General features: G+C 40.4%; 1 protein-coding gene across 2 annotated transcripts in view; it reads left to right on the top strand.

The window, feature by feature from the left end:
• LOC109910819 (cytospin-A) overlaps positions 1 to 21,519 on the top strand; it is a 301,509-nt gene that overhangs the window by 116,617 nt on the left and 163,373 nt on the right. For both annotated transcript variants that reach the window (XM_020510070.2, XM_020510069.2), the window contains exon 6: positions 7,003 to 7,099. In XM_020510070.2, coding sequence (XP_020365659.1) covers positions 7,003 to 7,099 — 97 coding nt within the window. The remainder of the gene's footprint in view (positions 1 to 7,002; positions 7,100 to 21,519) is intronic.

Genomic DNA, 21,519 nt, shown 5'->3' with positions numbered 1-21,519 from the left:
TCCCACTGAATAGTTTGTATGTTTGGCCATTGAAAGTGAAGTGGGTGGTGAGGCATAGGTCCAGTAGTTTGAGCTTGTTGTCTGTGGAGATGATTTCATTGCGGTCTTGCTCTTGTTCCAGTAGTGCTGTCATTGTTTCCCTTGCTAGTGGTATGTCTATTGATGTAAATAGGGCGGTGACATCAAATAGTATCATGGTCTCCTTGTCGTCTATCCTTATGTCTTTGATGGAGTTGAGGAATTCTTCGGCTGAGTGGATTGAGTGGGGTGACTTGTTGACTCGGTGCCTGAGTCTCCTTTTGTAGTTCCTTGGCTAATCTGTGTGATGGAGTGCCTGGTAGGGAGACTATGGGTCTAAGGGGTACTTCCGACTTGTGCACGTTCGGGAGGCCGTAGAATTGGGATGTGTTGGTTCCTTCAGGTTTCATTCTTAAGAAGTCTGCTTTGTTGATCTGTCCTGTTTAAGTCTTTTTAGCATGTAGAGGATTTTGTTGCCTAATTGCGGTGTCGGGTCAGTTTGTACTGGTCGGTATGTGTTTTCGTTGGCAAGCAGTGCCTGTGCCTTGGAGATGTAGTCCCTTTTATTCAGTATTACTGTCATGCGCCCTTTGTCTGCGGGTAGTATTGTCATGTTCTTGTCCTTCTTCAGGCCTTCCAGGCCTGTCTTTCCAATGTGTTGAGGGTGTTGAGTTCACTCCTTCTGGTTAGTGTCGGGATTACTGCCTGTCTTATCGTTTGTTGTGTTTCTTCATTGAGATTGTTGGTCCTTAGTGTGGCTAGGAATTCCATTTTGTTGGCGTCCCTGTAGTTGTAATTCAGCCCTCGGGTGACAACAGCTTTTTCCGTGTCTGTCAGTTTCCTGTCGGAAGTTTCTTATCCAGGTGTCTGTTCTGCTGTTGTTTTTGTGGGTAAGTGTGGCTAGCTTGTCTTGAAGGGTCTGTCTTTTCTTGGCTCTTGTGGTCTGTTGGCTGATGTTGATGGCTCGTTCCATGTCCGTTGTCCAGGCTTGATTGGTAGCCTCCAGGAATAAAGTTCCACATCAACCCTACAACAACTGCTCGCCCGAACTAAAGACCCATTCCTCGCCATGGACAGGACCAATGTCATCTATAAGATTCCCTGCAGAGACTGAGAGAAACACTGCATCGGACAAACAGGAAGGAACGTAACAACAAGGGTACATGAACACCAACTGGCTACAAAAAGACACGACCAATACTCGCTCATCTCAATCCACATGCATAAGGAGAACCACCAATTCGACTGGGACAGCACCAAAATCCTGGGACAAGCTGAGCAGAGACAGGCACGGGAATTCCTAGAAGCCTGGCACTCCACGAAGAAAGCCATTAATAAACATCTAGAACTCGACCCCATATACACTCCTCTACAAAGGAAAACCGGAAGTGAGGCAATCCAGCTCAACGGACTCCAGAGTTTAAAAACCAGGCGGGAAAACACACCGACGCTTCATTGGAGGCTGCACTGAGGATGTTACCCAGCATGGTAACGAAACGTCTGCGGAACAACAAACCAGAATTGGTCGTCTTTCACAAACATCCCAGATAAAGATTCAAATGAAAAGACCGGTGTGGGTGGAAGGTGTAGCAGTGCCGGCAACATGTAGAATGAGATTAACTTGCAGTGATATTGTTGACATAGAAAAAAGGACAATGTTATACGGGCTAAATGTTCATAGTCAGTATCAGCAACTAGATATTAGAACATGAGTTATTCAAAGATTTGGCAATTGAGTAAATGAGCAAGTGATACTGAAGGCAGTAATTTTGTCATTACTGCCAGTTAGTATTATGTGTTTTGATTTCTTGTTTTAAGTTTCTATAAACAGCACACTTTTTTATTTGCCCATTTTATGCCATGCTTGTTTTTGAATGGGGCAGTGGGAGATGAATTCTTTTGTGTCATTATCCACGAGCAGTGGACTTGGTTACTAGACTTTATAAGCAGCATGATTAGATTACTATAATAAAAACAATTTTAAACAAAAGAAATTTAAAAAAAAACAAGATGGTATTTTTGTGCTATTCCTGACAGCAATTTTGTAGGTGAGGGCACCTTCACTGGTGTGGATGGTATGATTCTTCATTGCCTTTGCACCTCCACTGTATTGAATCTAGGATGGGTAGAATGGAGGACGGCCATTGCATCTGATGCTAATTAAAACTTTTACATGGGCAGTTACTGTTCAGAGCTTCAGCCTGCTGAAGATATGCCACCCACTATTGGTTGAAGAGTCGCCACATGGGAAGCCAGTAAAGCAAACCCTGGGGAAGTCTCTCGGTCAAAGGCTGAGCTTGCTCAAGGAACTTTAGGTACCCAGATGAATTTCTAAGTGCTGGGAGTCTTCCCTGCTCCCCCACATTTCTGCTGACCACCACATCCCATCTTCAGTCAGTTGAAGACTTTGATCATCAAAGGCCTCCTATGGATGCATTACTGGAAGCTACCATTGCTTTTGGTGGTTGTTAATGGACCATAGAAACTATTGGCCAGCAGCTCAGGGTGGGCAGGATTTCCAGACCCAGTGCCTTCAATGCTATCGAAGGCTTTTTGCTGATGCAGTAATTTTGGTTAGTGTTCTAGTGAGATGCAGCCAAAACCCCCATTGCCTGTATTAAATTCTGCTTTGTGAAATATGATCAATATTTAGTATGGAGTTTGCAAGGTTACACAAGCAGTTAATTTTTCATAGAAATGATATGGTAGCTTAACAATGGCAAAGTTAGCAGCTGTGAAGAAAGTTTAGTTCACCGATAGGCCCTGAGGGAGGAAACAAATTTCAATCACAAAACCTCTTGCTATTTATGGATTAATTGACATCCTTTGTCATTGTGTATATAGTGGGCAGAATTGAGTTGGCAAAAGGGCTCTTGACCACCAACTATTGAGCCAGGGAGACCCATGTTACCTCTTTCTGCAAGACCCACTGGTAAGACATACCAGTTGGGCACTTGATACACCAGTGATGGACCCCTTCTGAGGCAGAGGTAGGAGCCTTGTCTGTAGCCCGGTGATGGACAAAGAGATACTGGCAGGCCTTTTGATTGACCGTGCCATGGCTGTCGTAAGAAAAATGCCATCCTCAGTCCAGGCCAGGGCTAATGGCAGCAAGGGCAGGGATTTGGCTTTCAGGAGGCCCTGATACCTGATGACAGGTGCCTTGATTAGTCCAAGAGCCTTTGAGTAAGGAAACATTCTGGGAACCAGCAAGGAAATATACCAGTGTTTGTTTGTTCTATGTTCCACAATGAACCACCACCTGTTGCTGGGCTAATACCAGCAGTGGGATGAGGCTCTTAAGTAGGCATTAATTGAAAGGTTCCACAGGCTCTTGCCCCAGGCTTAATTGGGATAGGAGTCGGAAGGTGGATCCCGGTCCTGCCTGATTTATTGCCCTCACAAAAATCAAACATGCCCTCTTGCATAGCATGTTTTCACCTGGTAAGTTAGACAATATGGATCTTTACATGGCATATCATTTGGTTCTGAGACTGTGTTTTGATTTTATTTCCTTTTGCTTGTAGCTTTAACCTTACAAATTTTGCTTTCTATTCCTTTCTCCTTTGAGTTGGTAGATGGTGTGGGGTAAGATGAGAAGGGAACTATTGACAGTTACAGGCATCATTTTATCTAGGCAGTTCATGGAAAAAGTGACTTTTGCTGGCTGCCTTTTGATACCGTCAGGTGTTTATCGTACTTTGCTCACTTAGGCCTCCTTACTCGCTGGATTTAGCTGCAGTTTTTGAAAAAATATTATGAACTTGTGAAAACTTACATTTGGCACTTTGCCTAGATTCAGTTGGAGGTGCATGATTAAACCTTTGTACAACTTCCTTCAGCCTCCAGACTGGAGTCAGGAGATTTAAATGTTAATTTATTTGCTGTTCCAAAGTAGTTAGACACTAGGTGCAGTGGTGAAGATGCAATGATCAAACTAGGAATCTTAGAATTAGTCCCTGTAGAGCTTTCAATTAGTGGATTATATAAAAATGCTGATTGCGTTTTTAATTCTGTTTTATAGAAAAATGTACTTTAAGCAACAGATGGGGAATTGTTTGAAAAGTTTGTATGTTAATTGTAAAGGTTATGTTTCTGATTAAAACAGAATCTGGTTATTAAGTGAACATTTATTTGTTTAGATGATAGCTTTTAAAGGCAAGTAGAAGAGGTACCACTGAGTGGCCAATGACTTGGCCAAAATCTCTCAGCCAAAAGTGAAAATGTTGGAAGTACTTGGGCAGGGGGATGGGCACAGAGTTGATGGGTAGAAACCTACAGGGGCTTGAACAATGGTGACACTTTTTTGGTAGAGTGGGGTGAGAAGTCTGCCAAGGCCTTTAGTGTCAGGAGCCTCTTGCTACATTTTTACTGCATAGAAATTGATGTGAAAACCCTCAGCAGGTCTGGCAGTATCTGGAAAGAAAGCAGAGTTTTCTCTTCCTCCTCCTAGTTTGTTGGGAAGCAATTGGGCAGTCAACAAGACATTCAACAAGCATAAATCTTCCTTAACAGAATTGATGCTGGAAAGGAGAAAATTGCCAGAGAAACTTGGGTCTGGCAGCATCTTCAGAAGGGTCACTGGACCTGAAATATTGACTGCTTTCTCTCTAGATGCTTACCATAATTGCTGAGTTAATGGTTTGGGTCCAGTGACCCTTCCTCAACCAATTGTAGCTAGGAAAAAGTTGCTTATCAGTGAAGATGGGTTGGTGGGAGAAAATAGGTAGAGATGGAGCCCAGAGGAAAAGTGAACAATCAGACAGAAGAAAGAATGGGTAAACGCCAGCTTGGGGAAATTACCAGCTGCAAATAGGGACTGTTAGTTGTTGATAATGGGTTGGTTGTGATAGCAGCCATAGGACAAGGCCTTGCATGTAGCAATTGGAGTAAGGATATGGGAGGTGGTGTTCAGGCCCTAAAATTTTTGAACTTAAGTTCTGAAGGCTCCAGGGTCCCCAAGCAGACAATGAGACACTGTTCTTCTAGCTTGTGCTGAGTGTCACTCCACCTTTTTGTTTACTCCACCCTCTCCATCCCATATTCAGCACATATGGAAGCTTTTTCCTAGCTAAAATCCGTTCTGGAGGGTCACTGGACCCAAATTGCTGACACTGCTTTCTCTCCAGACCTGAGTTTTTTCCAACATTTTGTTGGTGTTTGATTTCTAGCACCTGCTATTTTTGCATCATTAATGTTCAGCTTCCAATATTGCTAAACTCAAATGTCAGAGTTCTCAATGTGACAGGCAAGTGAATACCTGGTGATTTCAGCTTGCTGCTTCTAAAGAGACTTGCGTCAAGGATTGGACACCAGCCACAGGTACTGCATGTCCAGGGACATTGGCATCTGACATAATTCAGCCTTTATGAACCCTTGTGGTATCTCTAATCCACTTACTGCTCCTGCACTGATAATCATTGCAATGCTGCCGAAGGACACTACCTCAGACATGCACCCAGCTCATGGATTGGAGCTGGCTAAATCTGAGCTCTTTGCTTGCTTTCATAGTATTCGCTCACTGAGCTTCTTTGGATGCACACAGCACCCTGTATTATAATGCCTTTTGTTTTGCTGTCTCAGCCAGAGATACCAAGTTCATATTATTTCTGTTTTGCCTTGCTGTTTAGTGCAGACAAAGCCAGGAAACTTTGTCTGAAAAGGCATGGAGGCAGCCTTTAGTCAGTGGTCCTGGTACAGTAGTTCAAGGAAGTCTCTGATCCAGGCATTGGGTACAGTCAACCACTTGGTGTTGTCATTGTCAGTAAGCTCTCCATCCAAGGAGTGAGAAACTGAATTTCAGGTAGACCACCATCTGTCTTTCTGCCCTATTGTGAGCTGTTTTCCTGCTAGAATGAGAGGCAGGTATTAAAGAGAAATGAAAGTGGTTAGTACTAAGTGACATTGTAACAGGAATGATGCAGTGTAAGATTGGGCTAAAAATAAACAAGGGGTGCCACACTGTGGGGTAGTTAGTTGATGAGGTGAATTGGGTGAGATGCAGCAATAAATCTCACTTGGCCTTCTCTTAGCAATAAAAAATACTTATCCTAAATTTTCTGGTGGGAAACCCTTGGTCAGTGGCAATTGGCAGTGGACTAGTAGAACAGTGAAGGAATGCAGAAAAGTGGAGGCAGTTGAGTAAAGTGGACAAATTGTTGGAAAGTGGACAGTCAAAAATAGTACAATGAACAGCTGACCAACAGTAGTGTTCAATCACTGGGGAGCCACAATTGTCAAAAATGAATTGAGATGGGTAATATCATTGGCCACTACTCAGCAGGGGATCAAACGGCCATATAGCTTGGAAACAGATACTTCAGTCCCACCAGTCAATACTAACTGATCTAAACTTGTCTCACCGGCTTGTGTTTAGCCCATACCCCTCCAAGCCTCTTATGCATGTACTCATCTAAAATGTCTTCGATGACACTGTACCTGCATCCACCACTTCCGCTGGAAGTTTATTCCACACAAACCACTTAAATTGCCCCTCATGTCTTTAAAAATATACCCCCTACTCTTGATATCCCTATGCTAGGGAAAGATATCTGCCGTTCACCTTATCTATACCCAGTATTTTAATTAGTTCTTCTAATCAGGAAAAATTGTTTGAATTCAGGAGTGCTCAGCATGTGTTCCTTTTAATTCTATACTTCTAAGCATTCCTGGTTTCCTTTACCCATCATCAGCAAGTGTGCCTTCAGGACCGAGGCCCTCAATGAATTCAAGGAATGATGAAATCGCCTCGAGACTCTGATTAGGCTACCTTTGTTCCTATGTTCATCATTGATTGATTTATTTTTTAACCTTCATACAGTAGTTAGGGGGATAAAAATGACACCGGTTTGAAAAGAGTGACATTTGTGAGCCATTCATTATAAAACCTGGATTAACACAGCGTTTCATAATCTGGCTATTTTCATATTTTTGATCTCCTTTCATATGAGCACTGTACTTACTGACTAAAACCGTTGCTTTCAGGAAGGAGAGACTGAAAGCTTGCAGGAGCAACATAGAATCCAAGCACAAACCCAAGAGCTTCAAAACCAGAGGTGGAGAAGCCGGAGTGAGCCTGATGGTATGTATTGAGGCTACTTTGCAATATTTAACTTAGAAAAAACTTTTGAGTATGACTTGAAGTGCTGCAGATTGAGATATTTTCAGTTTAAGTAACATTTTTATTGTGTACACTCTATTCAGATCAAACAAATAAAATGATATTTAATAATTAAAACTGACATTTATTTGGCAGTCAAAAAAAAGGCCATTGTTGGGAAAGTGGGTACAGGCACACTAAGATTATTGTCTCTTGAGGGAAGATCAAGGACAAAGGATCACTATTTCAAAAGAAGGAATTGCCCATTTAACACTATATAAGGAATTTTTTGCTCAGAGGGTCATGAGTATTCAGAACTCCGTCCTTCAAGAGGTGGTGGAAGCAGAGTCCTTGAATATTCTTAAGGCAGCAGTATTAATTATTAATGTTATTAATATTATTAATTTCCTGAGATCTGTGCTACATATTGTATGTTGCATACATCGTGTGACCTACACATCATTTATTGAATAACTTTTTCTGGCTTAACTAATTAGAGTGCTGCATGCTGATGTCTATTTCATTGGCGTAGGCAGGTTGCAGATTTTTCTGACTTGTGACAAGCTGTTCCTATACTTGTCTAGTCCAATCAAGTTATTGCATCCCAGTATAGGTAGGTGCATGATGCTGTTTAAAAAAGAAAGGCTATCATTGCTGAATTTATTATGAAGGCCCAAACTGTAGCCATATGTCATAATGAAGATGAGGGCCTGCCAACAACACTTGGGCTTTGCATTGATTTAGTGCTTTTAATATAGTAAAATGTGCTAAGGTCTCCCACAGGAACATAATTTGACTTTGAGCCAAGAGAGGAAATATTAGGACAAGTAAATTGAGTAACATTTACAGAACGTCCTAAAGAGGAAAGAGAAGGAAATGCTTAGAAAGGAAATTCTGAGGACTTGGTCCTGACGGCACACTTGCTGATGATGGTTAAATGAAAACAGGGATGCTCAAGAGTATAGTATTAAAGGAACAGGCTGGATTAGCTTGTAGAGATAAGCAGAGACAAAGTATCAGTCACTCTAATAAGCATTTTAGTTTGTCTTTTTTGTGGAAAATCATCACACTGCCCTATACCTGCTAGCACTGTACTGAACTTTGGTGTGAACCCAAATTTATAGCTGACATTGCTAATGAATGATGGATCACTTCTTGTTTATTAAGAATCTATCTACCGCTGCCTTAAAAATATTCAAGGACTCTGCTTCCACCACCTCTTTAGAGGGTTCTAAATACTCCTTGTATCCTGTCTTAAATGGGAAATCCCTTATTTTGAAATAGTGATCCTTTGCTCTAGATCCTCCCACAAGAGGCGAATGCTTTCCATATCAATCCTGTCAAAACCTCATGTTTAAACCTCTTATTCTTCTAAACTCTAGCAGCTATAAGCCTACATGGTCCAACCCTTCCTCGTAAGACTATCTACCCATTCCAGGTATTGAAAAGTGACAGTTACCATAGCCTACTCTCTGGTGAGAGAGAAATAATTGGTACCTAGTTTAACCTGAAGATCAACCTCGCCTGAGGCAGGATTCAGAAGGTAGGGCCTTCAGTGAGCCCTTTGTCAGTATGGGATTTTTAAAAAAATTATATTTTGTTTTTTAATTTCATTAATGGGAGTGGGTATCTGGCTACCATTTATTTCACGCCCAGATTGCCCTTGAGAAGCTGGCCTTGAACTGCCTGCTTGAAATGCTGCAGTCCATTTGCTGTACTTATCTCTGCAGCACTGGGAGTTCCAGGATTTTTACCAATGTCACCAAAGGAACAGCAATATATATCCACATTAGGAAGGTGATTAGTTTGGAGGGAACTTGCAAATGCTGGTGTTCCCATGCATTTGCTGGCCTTGTCCTTCTAGATGCTAATGGTAGTGGGCTGTTGATGGAGCCTTGGAGGATTTCTGCAGTGCTTTTTGTTACAGTGCATCAGTGTGGAGGGAGTGTGGTTATGATGCCAATCAAGTAGATTGCACTGGATGCTATCAAGCTTCTCAAGCAATCCTCTCCAGGCAAGCGAGAAGTATTCCATCACTCCTGATTTGTGCTTTGTTGATGGTGAACAGGCTTTGAAGTGTCAGGAGATAAGTTACTTACTGCAGGATTCCTAGCCCCCTGACCTGCTGTTGCAGCCACAGTATTTATGTGGCTAGTCCAGTTCAGTCTCTGGTCAATGGTAAACCCCAGAATGTTGATAATGGGGGATTCAGTGATGGAAATGCTTTGAACGTAAGAGGAGATGGTTAGATTCTGTCTTGTTTGGAATGGTAATTGCTTAGCACTTGTGTTACAACAAGAATGTGACTTCCCACTTGTCAGCCCAAATCTGGACACTTTCCAGGCCTTGTTGCATTTGATCATAGACTGCTTCAGTGTCTGAGGAGTCATAAATGGTACTGAATTTTGAGCATTCATCAGCCAGCATACCCACTTCTGACCTTATGATGGAGGGAGGGTAATTGATGACACAACTGAGAATGGTTAGGTATATGACAGGACCCTACTTTTGAGGACTGTTGTGGTGTACTGGTAGTGTCCCTATCCCTGGGCCAGAATGCCTGAGTTCAAGTTCAATTTCCTTCTAAGTGTATCATAATATATACCTTACCACTGAGAACTCCTGTGGTAAAGAAGTAGGCCCAAGTGCAAGTCCCACCTATCTAGAGGCTGTTATAGCATCTCTGAACAGGTTGATTAGAATTTAGTTTTAAAAAAAAACTCTACTTCAGAGCCCTCTTGTGAGGCAGAGGTAGTGACCTGGGTTCAAGACCTACATGCCCCAGAGATGTAAAATAATATCTTTAGACAAATTGGTTCGAAAGTATCTACCCTGTTGCTGAGGGCTGTCGTGGTAGTGTCTTTACCTCTGAACCAGGTAAACTCACCTGTTCCAGAGGTGTTTCATAATGTCTGAACAATTGATTAAAAATAACTTTAGGGTCTGTTGTGGTACAATGGTAGTGTCCCTTTCTCTAGGCTAAGAGACCCAGGTTCAAAGCCCACCTGCTCGGGAGGTGTGCGGCAACATCTCTGAACAGGTTGACGAGAAAACATATTGAAGGGCTATTATGTTTCACTGGTAATGTCCCTACTGCTGAACCAGGAAGCTTGGGTTGAAGTTCCACATAGTCCAGTTTTAATAATAACTATAATAACATCTCTGAACAAGTTGGTTAGAAAATATCTCCACTACCTCTGAGCCAGAAGGTCTTTGATCCAAGACCCACCTGCTCCAGACTTGAAATATTAACTCTGTGTTTTTTCTCCACAGATGCTGCCATACCTGCTGAGTTTCTCTAGTGATTTCAGCTAAAGATTTTTAGGGTACTTGACAAGGTTGATCTGGAAGGTTGTTTTCCCTCATGAGAGAATCTAAAACCAGATGGCATAATCTCAGAAAAAGGGATTGCATGTTTAAAATAGAAATGAGGAGAAATTTCTGCTGAGGGTGGATAATCTGTGGAATTCGTTACTGCAAAGGGCTGTTGAGAGTGCGTTATTAAGCTTATGACGCGTACAAAATTATTAGGGGTATGGACCCTGAGTTGAAGGGTCAATAATGTTTGTGTATAATTTTAAGGCAGGAAGTTTGGAGGGGATTTGAGGAAAATGGTTGGTGGTGGGAATTTGGAATGCACTGCCTGGGAGGATAGTAGAGGTGAAAAATCTCCACCTTTTTAAAAAATATGTGGATGAGCACTTGAAATGTCACAATTTGCAAGACTATGGGCCAAGTACTGGGAAGTAGGATTTGTATAGATAGGTCAGCGCAGACTTCATTGGACTGAAGGGCCTTGTCTGTGCTGTATGACTGTATTTAGGACTGAGATATACAGGTTTATAATTAGTAAGGGAGCCAAGGGTTATACAGAAAATGTAGGGAAGTGTAGTTGAGGATTATTAGGTCAGCCATGATCTAAATGATTGGCAGAGCCAACCTGATGGGTTGAATGGCTTACTCCTGATCCAACTTGCAGGCTTATAGTGAACCCATGCTGTCAGTGCCTTTTTTGTATGTGAGAAGAATGATTTGTATATATTTTGATATCAATTATTTTATGGTTGAAATTTTGAATTAGTGGCATGGAGTTAGTGGCATATGGGTTTTCTATATGTCTGTATGAGTTTATTGATTAACATGCATGTCTTTCTATACCCAGGGTGGTTTATTTTAAAACAGTGTGTGAGAGATTTCCTAAAGAGTACGGGTTTTGTTTACAATGAGAGAATTTTACAAGTGAACCAGGTAAACAGTGTGCATCAGGCTCCAGTTTATAAAATCAGAGATTGATTTTTGTTTTTTAACTTTTGAATTAGGGTAATCCCCCACAGCTTTGGAATTTTTTTGTTTCAGTTTGGACAGTTCTGCAGAGTTCTTAGTTGGAGTTAGCTGTATAAAGCAGTTGCTCCTGAAAAAGGGAGACGATCAATTATCTTAGTATGAGGAGTTTAGTAAAATTTCCAGGCCAGAACTATTTGCTTAAAACCTGACAGGGCTACTTGAAGCTGAGAAAGTTACTGAAAAATCAAGGAAAAGGCCATCAGATTCTCATGATCAGGAATTGAAGCCACAGCTTAATCAAATCCTATGTAGCATAGAGAAGGGAATTGTCTTTCAGTTTAAGAACTGAAATGGAATTCTGTTGGGATTATATTTTAATGCATGATTTGAAATCTTTAAACATGTGTCATATGTAAATAGTTTGGTTTATTCTATTTATCTTCATTTCTTTTGCATAATGACACCCAATTTTATTGCTAAACCCAAATCTGCAACATTGAATGTTTTTTTTTCAAGTGAAAAATCACCTCACTGCAACCAAGTGAAAAGATGATTCAAACCAGATTTCAGTTTGGGATCTTGCTTGTCGAGAAATTACATCAGCTGGGATTGGTATTGGGCTATTGGTGTGGTTTTTAAATTCACTGGGTTTAAGAGATCTTTGTTTTCCTTTTTAAAATAATTTAAATTGCAAGGTAATAAAAACAAAATAGAGATGTAAGTGAAAAGACTTGAACTCCAGTGAGATAGGGAAATTAGAGAATATCAATTGGCCAAATAAGTGATGAGAATAAGGAAGGAAGAAAGTCACTGTGAGGATGATTCTGATTCTAATGAGAGAGCTGATTTAACCAAAACTCTGTTCAGTGCCTAAATTTATTGAGTATAGAATTGAAAGTATTTTTCCGATTGGAGAAGGTAGCTGAACACATGAATTGGATAAGAGGTTTGAACCATATACGCAGGTTTGTCAGAAGAATAACCTGCAGAATTTGAAACTGTGAAAGAGCTATGAGCTTGTATCTGAAGCTTATCAATTAAAATTTAGAATAACAAGAAAGAAATCTAATCCAACATTTGTGGATTTGCAAGGAAAAGAGAAATGTTGATTTCACCTGATGAAGGAGCAGTGCTCCAAAAGCTTGTGATTTTGAATAAACCTGTTGGACTATTACCTGGTGTCGTGTGACTTCTGACTTTGTCCACCCTAGTCCAACGTCTGCACCTCCATGTCATGGCTTCTATTGTAATAAGACTGCAGATACCAAAACCAACTGCTGAAAGTTAAATGGGAGACCAATTGGAATAGCTGGAATGCCTAAAGAATCTTCAGAAAGTGAACATCAGGGAAGGAAGTAGGTACTAAAACTTCAATGGTAGTACAAAGTGAATATATTTCCTTGGAACGTACTACAAAAGGAGAGGTGGCTAAGAAGAAGAACAAAAATAATTTTTTGACTATTGATAAAAAGAATCAGACCATTGCAGGTTCAGAGTAGTTATCGCAAAAGGGGAGGAATTTCCTTATGCTTTGAACAAAGGAGGTAAAGCAATAAAGCTACTGAGGTACACAGGAGCAAGTCAGCCACTGATGCTGGCTAATGATACTGTTTGTTTTTCAGAGAGGTTAATGAAGGAAAAAATAACTGGAGGTATACATGGAGATTATAAACCAGTTACATTATATAGGGTTGGATGAGAGTGACTAGGTAAATGGAAAAGTTGTAGTTGGAATAGTAAAATAAATTTCTTTTGAAGGAATTGACTGACTTTAATTTGGGAAATGACCTGGCAGATGCAGGAATATTGGCTTCCTAAGGGTAGTAGAACAACCAATGGAGGTAAAGGAAACTAAGATGTTACAAGGGGAACATCCTGGATTGTTTGATGACTGTGTTGTGGCTAGATCTCAGGTGCATAGAAAAGGAGTATAGGAAATGGGGAGATAATTTGGATGCAATTTTTGAAAATTTAACTTAAAAGGATGAAGGTAAAGGGAATCAGATTGATATGTTTAGGCCATCTTCCTTTAATGGAAAGGCAACAAATGAATTTGGAATGGATGGAGTTACACTAAACAGCCTGCTTGGAAAATGAATCAGAAACAATACCTGAATGTTATTGTTTGAAGGACAAAGTCTTAATGGAGACCACCTCAAATACTAGTTGATGAGGAAAGGCCAATGGGCCATCAGATGCTTGTCTGAATAATATTACTTAGGCATTAGAAAAACAGGCTGCAGTACTAAAACATTCTTAATAGCCAGGATTGTATAAAGATGTAGTCAAATATTACCAGATGTGCCAAATAATATTGCGGAAATCCCAACCCTCAATTAAACCTGTGCCTTTAATTCTGATGCTAGATTTTGAAGAACTGTTTATCACATCTTTAATTGATTGGTAGGACATAGATTTTCTGCGCATTGCTTTTATGGAGAATTATTGCAGAAGTCATAGTGAAAAAGTTAGTTCAATGTTTTTACAAGGTATAAATTACCTAAAGAAATATAATCAAATCAAGGCACAAATTTTACGATGCACATTTTCAAAGAAGTGATTGTTTGGGAATACAAGACTTTACATTTTCCGCTTAGCACTCAATCTCAAGGGATTACAACAAAAGCATCAAACTTTGAAGACCTTGATTAGAATTTATTGCCAAGAGTGTCCTAATGATTGGGATAAATGAAATTCCTTTGTTAATGTTTTCCATTAGGGATATTCCTAATGTATACACAGGACTTGTTGCTTTGAATTAAAAAATGGACATGAGATAAGAGCACCACTTAAGTTGATGAATCCAGAGCTTAGAAAATATACTTCCAACCTGTGTTTGAATTTTCAGAGAGATAATAACCAAAACATGTGAATTGATTTAAACCATTTGAAGTATTCTGAACCAACAATGAAAACTAGAGCAGATGAAAAGACAAACGTTTTGAAATTTTGTTCCTGGAGACAAGGTGTTAGTGCTAGTATCTGTCTCTGGGGAACCAGAGTCGTCCTTCTGGATTGGTAAATTGCATATATCTCCACTATTTTAGTACAGGCAAAAGAGGAAAACCAGAGAATTACAGACTATTTGGCTTAACATCTGTGGTGGGGAAATTGTTGGAGTCTATAATCAAGGATGGGGTAACTGAGCACCTTAAATTTTCTGTTAATCGGGGAGACCTAGCATGGATTCATGACGGGTAAGTCATGCTTGACAAACCTCATTGAATTTTTTGAAGAGGTGACTAAGGTAATGGACAGAGCAAATTCTGACATGGCTGGAAAATTGGTTGAGTGGCAGGTGACAGAAGATAGGGGTAATGGGTATGTACTTAAATTGGTAGGATGTGACCAGTAGTATCCCACAAGGATCTGTTTTAGGGCCTCGATTATTCACGATATATTAGTGACTTGGACAAAGGCTTAGAAAGTCATATTCAGATTTGCTAATGACACAAAGCTAAGTGGCATTATAGACAGTGTAGATGATAGCATAAAATTACGAAGGGATTTTGATAGACTAAATAAATGGGCAAAACTATGGCAGGTGGAATTCAATGTAAACAAGTGTGAGGTTATCCATTTTGGACCGAAAACACATCAGGGTACTTTCTAGACGGTATGAAGTTAAATGCATGTTTAAAGAACCTTGGGGAGGTTTAGGTGCATAAATCTTTATTTTCTGCACCTGTTCATGATATTTTAAGCAAGAAAGCTAATGGAATGCTGGCCTTTATGACTAGAGATCTGGAGTACAAGAATGCAGAAGTCATGCAGCAGTTATACAAAACCCTGATTAAACCTCAATTGGAGTACTGTGAATAGATCTGGGTACCACACCTTAGGTAGGAAATATTGGCCTTGGATAGAAAACAATGTAGGTTTACAAGAATGATACCTGGACTGCAGGGGTTAAGCTATGAGGAGAACTTGCACAAATTAGCCCTGTTTTCTCTAAAATTTAGAAGGTTAAGGAGTAATCTGTTTGAAATCTTCAAGATATTAACAGGAAAAGACAGCGTAGCTAACAATAAACTGTTTCCGCTGGTTGAGGATTTTAGAACTAGGGGGCATTGTCTGAGAATTAGGGCTGGACCATTCAGGAGAGCTATTAAGAAGCACTTGTACACACAAAGGGTGTTTAGATATTTGGAACTCTGTGTTCTACAAATGTCAGTGGATACAGGATCAGTTGTTAATTTTAAATCTGAGATGGATAATTTTTTGTTAAGCAAAGGTATTAAGGGATATAGGCCAAAGATCAGCTGTGATCGCATTGGATGTTGTAACAAGCTGAATGGCCTACTCTTGTGTTCCTATGTTCATTAAAGCTAGGTGCCCAACACCTTCTCAAATCAAAAATAAGCATAATTATGTGAATTATTTGGTGACTACTTCAGACCGAAGAAAGAACCAGTGACTGTATCATGTCAGCATGTTGGAAAGATATTATCTTGGAGATGACAGTCAAGACGATGGTAGTGAAAGAATTTGGGAGTAAAATGAAAACATCAGAACCATAAGAGAATGAATCAGAAATTAAAATTTAAAAACTGACCCTCTCGCATTCAGATTGGAGTTATTTAACAGGTTAGATATCAATGTTTTTATCTTCCAGAAATCTATGGAGGTGACTTTTGAAAGCTATTACACATTATAAATCATTTTGTGGGATTAGACCTGGATAAAGATTCTGGCTGTTCTTGAGATTAATGTAGAGGATGCATTACCTTCAAAACAATACCCATCACAAACCCTAACAGTACTGTTCTTGCAGATAAGTTGAAAGTATATCATACAGTCAATACAATTTGTAGCAGAGTAGGTCATTCAGTCCATCGAGCTTACTGAATTGTGGAGCAATGTCATGAATGATCTGATTGCAGCCTTAACCCCATTTTCCTGCCTGTCCCTAATTACCTTCTAATCACCCTTTTCACTTTGCAGACTGGGACATGACTTGATTATAATGACAGCTTGCCCAAATACTATTGTGAAACTTAAAAATGTGTGTCTGTTTGTAAAATGGGTGCCAGGATTGTGTAAAATGGCACAGCCTTCTCTGTCTTATATCCCTCCGAATTTCTTAACTTCGACACACTGACTCCTTTTTTTCGTCAGGCTGTGTCAGATCACACAAAGCAGTTTCCAACCCACCTTGGGGGCAATTATGGATGGGCAACAAATGCTGGTCTCATAACAAGCACTCACATCCAACAAATGAAATTTAAAAAATGCTTCAAGCAGATGTCTTTTTTGTGAAGATAAGTGATTATTTCTGCTACTGAAATTGGGCAGAGGTAATCTTTTTGCTTCTGTTTGTTACCCCATTTGCCTGTAAACAATATAATCTAAAAAATTAACATTTGGATTTCAGTGATACATAATGGTTCATTAATAAGGTGTGGCCCAAGAACGAACTGATTAGTTTTTAGAAAGGACACAGGATCCGGAATATTTTAAAAGGATCAGCTAACATTTTGGGATTGGGTTTTTTGAGCAGGTTGTTGGATGTATATTGATCAGAATCCTCCTTAGTGAGATGGAAGTTGTTAATAAAAGTTTATTTTTTTGGCTCTCTAATTACATCAGACATTAGCAGGACAAAGCCTCAAAGAAGGGATATGTCATTGTAATAGTATTGAGTTGACATCTATTTGGCAGCAGAAAATACTCCCACACAACTGCTTTTTGAAAGGATCATCAACTCAGTTTAGTTGTTAATTGTTTTCACTGCCCCTGCTGATTAACAAAAAAAATTCACCTAAATCTGCTACCTGTCACCTCATAGAAAGAAAGGAGCAGCATTGCTAGTTACCTCAAAGGTGGCAATGACTGTTTTTAGGCTTCAAAGGTGACTTAATAGAGGATCATACAAGATGATCAGAGGATTAGATAGGGTGGACAGTGAGAGCCTTTTTCCTCGGATTGTGATGGCTAGCACGAGGGGACATAGCTTTAAATTGAGGGGTGATAGATATAAGAGAGATGTCAGAGGTAGGTTCTTTACTCAGAGTAGTAAGGGCGTGGAATGCCCTGCCTGCAACAGTAGTAGACTCACCAACTTTAAGGGCATTTAAATGGTCATTGGATAAACATATGGATGATAATGGAATAGTGTAGGTTAGATGGGCTTCAGATTGGTTTCACAGGTCGGCGCAACATCGAGGGCCGAAGGGCCTGTATTGCGCTGTAATGTTCTATGTTCAACTGTTTCCAGGCTGGAGCAGGCAATATTTGCAACATCTTCCAGTTTGCTGTCTGCTGTGCAAGGTAAATCACTGAGGCTCTGTATGTAGTGAGAGCTGAGTATGCCTCATTTTCACTTCCCCACATGAAGCTGGCAAAGCAAGCTTCACCAGGAGAGCATGCTTCTCCATTATGCAGGTGCCATTGACTGAACACATGTCACTTTGTGGGCACAGCATGTAAATTCTGTGATGTACCGAAACTGGAAAGGATTGCACCCCTCAATACCCAGCTTGTGTGTGACCACAATCAGCACACCGTGGAAAATTCTTGGTATTCTGCTGGTAGTCATGATGTCTTAATTCTGCAGCAGTCTACTGTATGACCTACATTGCCACAAACCACAGGGTGGCTGCTTGATTCCTAGAAATATCACTCAGTACTAGGCTCATGACTTTGATAGATAATACTTCAAACAAACCATTCCAATATTGATTACAAAACTCCACTAAATCCTTTTCGTTCCATTAGTGGTTGTTTTCCTGTGTCTCCGTGTCCTCTGGCTCCTATGCGGTACTACTTCAGTGGCTGCAGCATGGCTGGTGATGGACTACTGGCTTTCAAATGGGGAGACGAAACATGACCTTGGAGAATAATGTTGTGTAACTCTGAACCTAGCAGATACCTCTTTGAAGATCAAAGTTAATAGTTTCCAAGCCAGTTGGAGAGATTGAAATTGAAACGTATAAATGATTTCCTCAGCCTTGCCCCTCACATTCCATGCTAAATGTATAGGTGCTTGAGTGCTCAATTTAATAGCAAACTTCTATTTCTTCTTAACATGAATAAAGACACTTGTATATTATTCGCTGTACCCTGTGAACCCCTTTGATCACTGATTTTTTTTATCTACAAAGGAAGCCTTGTGGCACTACGTACACTTGTCTAAGTCCTATCTCAGGACTTGATAATCAAGGAAGGTGAATTCATAATGCAGCTGAACAGGTCAAGTGTAAACCTACAAATCTTTCCAATGTATGTCAATGGCAGGCGGTTAGATCAAGAGAGATTTCTGGTTCTGAAGAAGTCATTGGACTTGAGATTGTTTTCTTCATTCACTCGTGGGGCGTGAGTGTCACTGGATGCCAGCATTTATTGTCCATTCCTAGATGCCTTTGAGAAGTGGCAGTGAGCTGCCTTCTTGAACTAGTGCAGTCTGCATGCTGTGGGTTAATCCACAATGCCCTTAGGGCAAAATTGCTGCATTTTGACCCAAATCTGTATCTCTGAATTTCTTCAGCACTTTCTGTTTTTCTTTCAAATATCTGCCAGCCACAAGTATTCTATTCTAACTCATTACAAAAGGGTGTGAGTACAAGAGCAAGGAAATTTTACCACAGGTATATTAGCCTTAATGAGACCACATCTGGAGTATTTCCTGCAGTTGTGGTCTCTTTACCAAAGATTGGATATATTTGCCATAGAGGGAGTACAATTTGTCATATGAGGAGGGATTGGGTCCATATTTATTGAAGTTTAGAAAAATGAGAGTGTATCTCATTGAAGTGTACAAATGTCTAACAGGTCTGGATGGACTGGATACAGTGATGATGATGTTTCTCCTTGCTGGGGAGTCTAGAACAAGGGGTACCAGACTCCGGATATGGGGTAGACCATTTCAGAGTGAGGTGAGGAGAAATTTCTTCACTCAAGCTAGTGCTGAACTTGTGGAAATCTCTACCACAGGAGGCTGCAGAGGCCAAGTCGTTGATTATATTTCAGAAAGAAATAGATAAATTTCTAGAGGCTAAAGTGTCAATGCGTATGGGGAGAAAGAGCAGGAATAAAACATTGTGATCGAGAATGATACAGCAGGCTCAATTGGGTGACTGGCCTTCTCTTGCTCCAATTTTATACATTTTTTTTCAGTGCATCTGAGGCCAGTTATGCAATGGGAAGATATAGCTATAGACATTGCATGAGTATCAAACCACATGTTGCCATAGAAACTTAGTCTGAGTGAACTTGAAACTGATGCAGAATTCTCAGCCATGTGGCAGCAACCTGAGCTTCCATGACTTCAGTCTTTGCTTTCACTATCGTACTCAAATATTAGGTGACATCTATTTGTGCCGTAATTGAAGCTGAGATATTGACCATCAAACACTCATCGTGTTTTGATGTGCAAGAGTTTTCATAGAATTGGCATGCTAGAAAAATGGTCACCAAGATCTGTGTGAAGCCATGGATCATTTAGTTGTTTCTTGGCAGTAACTGCATGCTTTCTGATGAATCTGCCAGTGCATTACACAGTTCATTGTGCATGCCCATCAGTTTTCTTTTCTGTGGACTGCCCCACCGATGACTGTGGAAATGCCTTTTGCAAGCTGCTGAATTGATTTCAGGTTTAAATGAGGGTCCGAAGCATGCACTATGTGAGGAACAGTAACTCCTAAAATGACCAAATGGCACACTCACTGTCCAATTCAGGATGGCAATGGACACTCAAAGCTGGAAGGCCAATAACTGGTCTCCAACTTAGAAGCAGCTGCAGGTTGCAATGTGGTAGGATGAGAGTGCGCACTGTTGGAGGTACACTAAATCTAATGTAAAATATAGAAAAGCCTTTTGCAACTCGACCACTAAAAAGGAGTCACCCTCCACAGGGTGGCCCATGTCTACTAACTGAATTCTAGTGGGCAGAGGAACTGTAGGCCTGCTGAAGAGCCTCCCACCACCACATCCATACCAACACTAACACCACCACCACACACGTACACACCCACACCCACACCAGGGCTGATGGGTGCTGTTATGATCCTGGCTGATGGAACTACTGAAGAAGTCAGATCCCAGAATGATATCTGACTTGATAAATCATGTATTTTGTTTTCTATTTAACGTGGAGGTCATTCACTGAAATACAGGTATGTCAGGCTGTAGATTTTCTTTAATAATAGTACAGAAGTTTATTAAACAAAAGAAAAATAATAAACAATCCATGTTTCCAAGTATAGGACACAATTTGAAAGATCTTAAAACACATAAAACAAAGTCTCATCTACTCCTAAAACTATCACTTGCAGAGAAATTATCCTTCATATCAAATCTTTAGATTTGACTTAACTGCTTCTTTCCAGTTCTGACCTGTGAAGTTCAGTCTTCTTATATGCGTACTCATGAAAGCTTACACTAGCCTCAATCTTTTAATCAGTTACAGATTTATGACCAAACAGTCCTGCTCTTACAATTTCACAAATTAAATTTTTACACTAATGTCACAGAGCTTTCCTTGAACTGTCCAATATGTCTTTTTGGGGAGAGAAACAATATTTGCTTCTGAGTCTAGTCAACTCTCTTCCAAAACTGCCCTAAAAGCTCTCAATCTCTGGGTTTTTCTAAGCTAAGATCAATTCTTGATTATTTTTAGACAAAAAGCAAGCCAATGCCTTTCAATGATTACCCTCCCTATCACAAACCCCACAGTATCAACAATTTTTCATTGACACTCTAGGGGTTTTGCAGTCACCTGAACCCTGATATATATTTAGTTAGGTCAACATTCTGAAAAGGACTTTTTGACCTTGATTTTTCAAAACCCTTCAGAATGTAACCAACACCTATATTGCACTAGTTTCAAATCTAAACTCTAGAGAGTGCATGCTCCCTATTCCAAACAGTCTACATCATAATGTCAAAACATCATGTGCACAGGCCACACTGTGCATATGCAGAGAAAATACTGGATTCAGCAGAGGGAGAGAGAGAACTTGGGAAGGAGGAAAGAAAAAAGCTGAGGAGGAGGCAAAGTGGCAGGGAGAAAGGTCCAGGAGCTAGGAATGGGGAAGCTAAAGGACCGGGAAGGGGACGAGGGGACAGCAGAAAGACTCAGGAGGTGTGAGAGGGGAGGATGAAGGCCTGGGAGCGGGAAG

This window comes from Rhincodon typus, chromosome 24 (assembly GCF_021869965.1).
Source record: "Rhincodon typus isolate 14 chromosome 24, sRhiTyp1.1, whole genome shotgun sequence".
Lineage (NCBI taxonomy): Eukaryota > Metazoa > Chordata > Chondrichthyes > Orectolobiformes > Rhincodontidae > Rhincodon > Rhincodon typus.
This window is presented reverse-complemented; position numbering and strand designations above follow the sequence as displayed.